This window comes from Anas platyrhynchos, chromosome Z, assembly GCF_047663525.1.
Source record: "Anas platyrhynchos isolate ZD024472 breed Pekin duck chromosome Z, IASCAAS_PekinDuck_T2T, whole genome shotgun sequence".
In the NCBI taxonomy this organism is placed as follows: Eukaryota; Metazoa; Chordata; class Aves; order Anseriformes; family Anatidae; genus Anas; species Anas platyrhynchos.
The window spans coordinates 74,895,169-74,903,581 of NC_092621.1; the positions used below are offsets into that span (position 1 = coordinate 74,895,169).

Genomic DNA, 8,413 nt, shown 5'->3' on the forward strand with positions numbered 1-8,413 from the left:
AACTCTTGCTCCTGTGAGAGCATGTTCACACAGGTACTCCATTCAGTTAGGGTAGTAGAGATGGTAATTTTATGAAGGTCCTTAAATCACAGAAATCATTGAATTGCATGGGTTGGAAGGGACCTCAAAGATTACCCAGTTCCAACCCCCCTAACATAGGCAGGGATGCCACCCACTAGATCAGGTTGCCCAAAGCCCCATCCAGCCTGGCCTTGAGCACCTCCAGGGATGGGGCATCTGGGCAGCCTGGGCCAGTGCCTCACCGCCCTCTGAGGGAAGAATTTCCTCGTAACCTCTCATCTAAATCTCCCCTCTTTTAGTTTAAAACCATTTTCCCTCATCCTGTCATTATCTGATTGAGCAAAGAGTTGCTCCCCATCTTTTTTATGAGTCCCCTTCAAGTACTGAAAGTTACTTAAATCCTTTATGTACATAAACCTTTATGTACAAAAGTAGATAAATCACAAACAGTTTGCATATTGCAACATCTTGTAGATCTCCTCATTGGCACAGCATGGGTTGGTTGGTCATGGGCCATCAACTACTTGGTATAACGCAGCAGTTCTCTGGTGCCTTTGTTCCCCAAAGCTTGCAGCCACAGTCAGCCCGTTGCACCTGAAATGCCTTGTCCTGCTGGAGACTGGGAGGCTTGTGGTGTCACCTGTCCCAGCATGTTTTCCCTGGCCCAGACCAGGGCTTTCCTACGAGCAGCATGTAGTTCCCTCGTTTTGGATGTTACACTGTGGGATCTTAGGTTCTTTTCTTACACACCCTCCTCTTCACTTGCCAGAGGTTATTATTCTTACTGGTTCTCTTCCCTTCTCCTTAGCAATATGCATTCTGCCATGTCTCAACGGAGGTCGCTGTGTGGCTCCTTACCAGTGTGACTGCCCTGCTGGATGGACTGGAGCACGATGCCATACAGGTAAAACGCTTCTTACCTACATTTTTCTCTGCACTTTTTGTGACTCCTCTGTCAATGTGTAGCACAGTTTACTAAGGACTCTGTAGCAACTACCAGGCTTCTCTCAGGAAAACCCAGCCCTACAATAATATTCCCTGAGCGTTGCTGTCCTCAGCTGCAAACTATTTTCAGAGTAGTCCATGATGCATCTTAACAATCCTCAGAGAAATTTAGTTCCAGAAAGGACAAACAGCATTCAGAAGAGGGCTGTCTGCAAAAAGCAGTACAGTGGAGAGAATATTGTATATGAGCTTCTCAAAAGAGCCTGTACATTGTTTTATGTACTCACTCATCATTGTACAGATTTCACCACTGGACTCAGAAGCAAGTTGCAAGTTTTGCTGAGGCTTCTCAACACATAGCTGTATGGTGTGGGGGCAGGTGAAGCTGATTTGCAATGAGGGGTAACATTTTGAACCAAGGTTTGGCATACTTGCCTCCACAACAACTCTGAATAAAAGGCAGCTTTCTAAAGGCTTATCTCTATGGAAGTAGCCAACAAAACTCATAGTGACAGAGTGATCACTGAAATGTCTTTCAATCATTACTGAATCTCAATCATTAGTAGATGTTAACTACTTTTTTATTGTTATTATTATAGAGTTTGCTCACTGTATTTTTGTTGTTCAGGTGCACCTTAACTGAGGCTAACAGGGCCTTGACATGAAAGCTGGGCTTTGCTTTCCCGTAGGTCTTTCGAGTGGTTAATTGGGTGAACTCCAGGAAGAATGCATGCTATTGTTAATGAATGTTCATGCTCAAAATTTCAGAGTAACCAATTTAACTCAGAACTGCTGTTTTTTGAAGGGACACTAGCCTAGCACGTAATGCTGTATTTCCTCAAGTATTTCAGAAAGTTTGCAGCTGTAACAACATAAGTACTTGAGGAGAACAGATAGCTTTTTTAGTTCTGGGCCAGCAATTCAAATCTGTTCAGGCTGAGTTGCTTTTCAGTAGCTCAGGAAAAAAATCTAGTGGACAACTCCGTCTGTGCCAAAATCCATTCAACAAAGTACACAAGCACCATTTATGAAGTTACTACACCAACTCTCGTTTCACTTCCTGGTTGCGACACTGTACCATAACAGAGCAAAGTGAAATGGGAAATATTTGGATTACCTGCTGCTCTCACGGGAATAATTAGATACATGAGGTGAGAGGTGAAGATGTTTCATTCATATTCTTCATTCCAGAATCTGAAGTCATTTTCAATATGAGAAACCCGGCACACTTAATTGCACAGGGATGGTCCCTCTTTATAACCTCCTGTCATTGTTTGCTTGTGTTTTGGCCCAGAGGAAACGAGTAGAGTATTTCCATCTCCTTTACACATTCCTGGGATTACTCATTTCCATTTCCTGTAATTCTATTCTAGTCAGTGTTTCCGGTGATGCATATTACTGGCAGAAGTACCACCCAAAGTTTGTCTTCCCTGGTGTCTTTAAGTCTATCCTCTTAATATGGTGTTATCTGCTTAAAAGACTTCATGCTTTTCAGCAACCTGGTGTTAGAAATGTTTGTGTAGGAAGGAGCTCATTAAGAGAGTCTCTGAATCTGTTGTGTAAATTGTGTGGTGCTTTTATCTCCTCGTCTCAAAACTGATAGGAAGACTCAAAGCTTTCACTTTCTCTGTTTGGCTGCCTGATACCTTGGGTTTGGCGGGGACTGTTAGTGTTAGGTTAGAGGTTGGACTCGATGATCTTGAGGTCTCTTCCAACCTAGAAAATTCTGTGATTCTGTGATTCTGTTTCCCAGCTGACCCAGCGCTGTCATATGAGGAAGGCTAGCACTTGCTCTCCAGTTCAAATGCCCCGTACCACCTAGTCACACATCTTAGGGATGTCCAGTGCCTGTCAGGAACTTGCTGTCACACTCTGCTTACTTTCCCTGTCTCCATAGAGGTGTCACTGTGTGAACTCTTACTCCTTGCCTGCTGTTGATGTGTAAATGGCTTTTTGACCTTTAGCTCCCTGTTTGTTCTACCTCTTTCTGGACTTTTTACCACATCTGGTTTCTGCTTCTCCTGGCTGCTGTTCAGCCATCACATTCCTGTCAAATAAACATCTACATTTTCTTCCTAGAAATGAGGCCTATTTTTCTGTTGATTTTATGATTTTTCTCTTCTAATCCCTCCTCCTGCTCCCACTTGCATTCCTTTTCTGCCTCAATCTGGGGCAAAAAGAACAGAATTTTTAAAGGCAAGATAAAAACGTGTACTGGCTTTTCCATGCAGCTCATACAGTGCAACAGACAGCAGAAGCAGCAGAGAGGTTTGAATCACATTCAGCAGAAGTGAGCCTCTAACACTGCCCTTCCCAGAGTAAACCATCTTTTACAAGAAACCCAAAGCTGACATTTGCTGCTGTAGCTTTGAGACCAGCCTGTTTGTAACAAAACAATGCAGGCTGGATTTCCAGCGTGCCATTCCTTAACAGCCTGGAGTTGGTGTTCTCATTAACACAGTCTGTGTGTGCATTTGTACGCAGCTGTTTGCCAGTCGCCTTGTTTAAACGGTGGGAAGTGCATACGGCCAAATCGATGTTATTGCCCCTCATCATGGACTGGACATGATTGCTCTAGGTAAGTGTTGCTGAGCGCTCTCCCATGGCTATGCTGTTTGGCTCTTACTGAGCAGTAATTCTGAAGAATTGCAATTAATTTTGCAGCAGAGCATCTCTAGATCCTGTAAATCAGTGGTAATTGGACAACTCGCTCGTTATGGGCAGTCTGAAAAGACCTTAGAGACTGCTTTGCCAAGTGGTTGCCAAACATACAGAAATCACAGGCAATGGTGCATTTATGTGTGAGCAAGCAGGCAAACCTGCAAGGTTTAGCCTTATTGTAATGCTGTAAATGGAGGTGTTTGCTGTGATGTAATACAGGATGTTCTTCAGGAAAGTCGGGTTGCCTGCTCTCTGCAAGCATTCAGTCTGAACTCTGTATGCCTCAGCTTGAAGGCTAGGGTCATGCAACCAGCGTTACAAATGATAATTCTTCTTATGCTCAGTGTTGGGTGGTATCATTGTGTGGGGTAAAACGCAGTGCCTCTGAGTCAAGTCCCAGCTCAGATTGCCTGACAGTGCCATCCCTGTGTCAGGAGCCACAAGGACTGGGCGTAGATCTTGTTCACGTATGCTGCCTTTTGCAGAATTTTACCCATGCTTGTGCTTTGGTTTGCTGATTCATGTCTAACAGGGCCAGCAGCGGAGGTCTTCAAACCAGGAGTTGCCATCACAATGCGAGGCAGCATTTAAAAGTCTTAATTGCAGCTTTGCTTTTTAAAGATGATTTGTGAAGTTGGGGCATTTGGCTTCCAGGGGAGTCTGAGCAGGACCTAGCTTACTTTTGGGAAGCTGCTTTGTTCCACACTGCCATTAGGAGCCATTTACAGCCCTGGAGACGGAAGGCAGGAGGAATTGCAAGGGTGTTGTTGTGGTCAGGAATCAGATATAATAACACAACATGCAGCACAAGGTCTCTGCTCCCCACGTGGAAGATTATTGAGGGCCATGAAACACAAACTGGCAAAAATATCTGTACCTCAACTCCTCTCCAGCCGTGCCTGCCTGTCTCACTGATTTACCATTCATCTTAAGGCTCTGGATGAGCTACTTGCTTTAGCAATTGTGTTGTCCAAAATGAATAGTTTTCATTTGTGCTTATATATATATATAAGCGAAGCAGCTTAAATTTACTGCCAACAAGCAGTATTTGACTGTAGGCTGAAAGTTACAGATCCAAAGTCTGATAATATTTCCATTTAGTATATGAGGCAGGTGAGCCCAAATTCACTGGATTCATCTGCCAAAAATTCTAGAGTTTATCACTGACAATAACTTTCTGAGAGTTTCAGGCTGTTACCAAACTGGACTCCTCTTGTTATTATTTTTTTTCTCTGTGTGTGTGTGTGTTGTTTGGTTGGTTTTGGTTTGGTTTGTTTTTTTTTGTTGTTGTTGTCTGATTGTTTTTTTGTGGTGTGGTTGGTTGTTGGGTTTTCTTTGGTTTGGTTTTTGTTGTTTGTTTTTTTCGTGCAGGTCCACAGCTACCAGCAGCATTGTGAAACCCAAGAGAAGGTGGACCATTGGCCCTGTAGGCTTGTGGTCCAATAGCTCACCCCTTCAAGGGTTGTTTGAGAGGAGACTTCCCACACAGAACCGGAGGGGCTGAGGGAAGATGGCAGAAACAGGCAGTCGGATCTGTTCTGTGTTTTGTTAAACATTGGCCTCGCTCCCGGTGGCTCTTTACAGGGTAGGACACTGTGCTGAGGACTCAGAAACTATACAGGCAGAACAGGAGTAGGTGCCACGATAGCAAAGATTCACTGTTGCTGGTTAACTAGGTGTGATTTACAAGGGGAAGTTGAAAGGGCCAAAAGCTTTTATCAGCATCCAGGAGTAGACGAGCTCCAAACCAGTCCATGATGAGTCACGGTTTACATTAGACATCATCTCCCTCCCTTTCCCTCTCTATGTAGTGCCTTGAGCTACGGCCCTCTAATCCCTGGTGCAGTTTCAGACACCTTCACCACATGCCTCGCTGTTGATCTTCCTCTGCATGCTCACCGCAGCACTGACATTGTTTTGTTTGTTTTGTTTTGACACAGGAAACGGAAGGCTGGATTCTATCCCTTTTAACAGCAGAGCAGCAGTTTTACACTCAGAAACCTTTCTTCAACCTAGGTACCAGGGCTTGGAATCTAATGCAGTGTAAATCACATCCATCGCTTCCCTTCCCCCCAGCTCCCTTGTTTTGTATTTTTTTTTTTGTGATATATTTTTTCTATACACTCCATTTTAAAAGAAATCCTCTGTATTTTCCATTTACAAAAGTATTATCAAATATATGCTGCTACACACACACCATACACACATACACACATACCAAGGCAAAGATTCCTCCTGTCCGCTGAGGAAGGAGTTGTGTATGGCGAATGGTCCCTCCCATTTCTTACACACAGTAAGCTAATTAAAACGTACTATACTGCCAACCATGATTAAACAGAATAATGTGGCAATCGTCTGCTTATCACCTGCCAAGGCACATTGAAGTCCAGCAATCCAATAGTAAGGAGTAGTTACGTAAGGCTAACCAGGCAGCTAAACGTCGCGTCAGGCCTGTTTCTGAACTCAACGCTGATGTAAATTAGAGGTACATCTGATAAAGCCCGTATTGTAAGCAGAGTTTCTGGTAGGCATAAGAACATGCTGTAATGTTCGTTATGTGACGCTAATGTCCTTGGAAAGAGACTTAATGGAAGGCATTGACGTGGATTTTACCTGAGCTTTGTCGGTAAAATAGTCAAAAATGTAAAAGAGATGAGAGAACATCATTTCGTCTGGAGAAAGGCAGGCAATGTCTAGGCAACAACAGCCTCTGAGGCTTTTTGATTTACAGGCAGCTCAGGTTTCACTCGAGGGCTGGATAATCCAGGGTGCAGCAGTGGGCAGCGGTCAGACCGCCGAAACCACCGCGTCCCACTTGGAAGGGGACTCAACACCCCCTGCCTGCAACCAGCACCCCTTTCCTGAGAAAACTACGCAGCACATGTCTAGCAGCTGCCTGAAGTTTGGCTAGCCCTGGAGGAGGGAGAGAAGGCACAGTAGTGTTTACAGGAGAAACTTTGCAATGTGCTTACAGCAGGGTGGTACTTGCATCACGCAGAACCCTCAGAGAACTGGAAAAGGCCTCTCTTGAACACACACACACGGGCAGGAATGCCCAGCTAGGGAAAAGAAATACTGAGAGCTCACATGCTGTCAGATTTCTCTTTTGCACACTGCCGATCCCATTGCATGTGAGAGCAGCGCGTACTTGAGCGCCGTCATTAAGTCGTGCTCTAATGAACCGCGGTGCCCAGGCTTACCCACGGTTCAGCAGTGTGGTGAAATTGTAAGGTGGAAATCACACACATGTGTTGAGGTCAAATGTTTGCTGATTGTCATCAGATCGCTGCAAGTCTGACCTGTGAAGGAAGATGTTAGAGTGAGAACCTGAGAATCATTTGTCAGAAGCTCAGTTTTTCCCCAGTAATGATAACAAAGCATGATTGGCAGCCAACACCACAAAAGAAGGAGTAAGAATATAAAAGAAAATAAATTTTGTTCTCTGCAGCATTACTGCTTAGTTACCCTCTGGATTATGAGTGTGCACACCCTGCCCCACCCTTTCCCCCTTTATGAATTTACCTTCCTTTTATGAATGCATGAGAGAAATGTGATATGACACAAAAATGAGCTAATAGTTACGGGAGTAGGCCACTAGAAAATACTGACACATAACTGATGGCTGTTACGACCAAACAAGACCAAGACCGAAACAAGTGAACGTGAAAACCCCAGAGGAAACAAGTCAAGCTGTGAGCCAGGAACAGCTTGCAGCCAGCTGGAAGAAAAGCAAATAGGTAAGGAAAAAGAGTTGTTAAGGGGATGAGCCAAATTTTTCTGTAGGTTCCTTCCCGGTGGGAGCTGCAGCCAGCTGAAGAGTCGTTCCAGCTCCTGCAAGCTTCTTTTTTCTCATGGATAACACGTAGCCACAATCTTCTGGCTCCCAGCTCGACAGCCATCAACGTTTACAACTCTGGTTCAAGGTGGTGTTTAATAAATGATACCCACGCTTCATCACATAGTCGCCACCACGTGTCGGCACTTACTTTCCTTGACCTTCTTGCTGCTGTGAACAGTGGATGAACGGGCGCCGCAGTGAGCAACGTGGCATACGTCAAGGGAAAGAGTGCCTCGGCCAGAAAAGCAGATCTTTATTTATGTCACTCTCATGTTTTTAAAAAGTCGATGGTCCCGTTTTCAGTGTGCTTCTCTGGTACGTGCCCTCACTGCCCTGGTGATCTCCGGAGCAAGACAGCTGTGGTTAGGAAGGTGCTCGGAGCTGGCAGGACATCACTGGAGACTTTGGGGGCCGAGGGTTGGCTTTTAGCACTGCAGCTTCACACTAGTGACTAGTACATGGAGTTTGGGGATATACTCAGTCAATACGTTTCATAAGCTGATGTGGTGGTAGGACAGAGTAGCTGAAACTATAGGCTGTTATATTAGTGCTGTTGATGATGCTTTGATACTCGCTGGAACATTTTTCCCTTCCCCGTTCTGTGCTGTATTGTCATTTATGTCACTGCTTGTGTGTGTTAAACGACTTCTGTGTGATGCACTTTACACTGTAAATAAAGTTGCACCCTGTTTAGTACCCATATAGAAGCAACATCGCTTTTTTATTTTCATAGCACCTAGCAACAAAAATGTGTAGCTACCCTTTTGAACCTGCTGGAAGATCACAAGCACTGTGGAAACAGAGCTCCACTCAGGGGAAAAGATGAAATAATTGCCAGTAATCTGAGATACGTGTGCTGGATTATCCCAGGTCCTGAGATTAAAATGCAGTTAGCAGGTGATTTTTCAGATCCCCTCTGCTGTTAGAGTGCATTCCGAAACCCGTAGG

At 44.6% G+C, this 8,413-nt stretch overlaps 1 protein-coding gene across 2 annotated transcripts in view; it reads left to right on the forward strand.

Annotated features, from left to right (window-relative positions):
- The window catches only part of SVEP1 (sushi, von Willebrand factor type A, EGF and pentraxin domain containing 1), a 124,352-nt gene extending 116,180 nt beyond the window's left edge, over window positions 1–8,172 (forward strand). For both annotated transcript variants that reach the window (XM_038169897.2, XM_038169899.2), the window contains 3 exons: window positions 830–925; window positions 3,451–3,544; window positions 5,568–8,172. In XM_038169897.2, coding sequence (XP_038025825.1) covers window positions 830–925; window positions 3,451–3,544; window positions 5,568–5,598 — 221 coding nt within the window. In that variant the 3' untranslated portion in view covers window positions 5,599–8,172. The remainder of the gene's footprint in view (window positions 1–829; window positions 926–3,450; window positions 3,545–5,567) is intronic.
- Window positions 8,173–8,413: the final 241 nt, after the last annotated feature.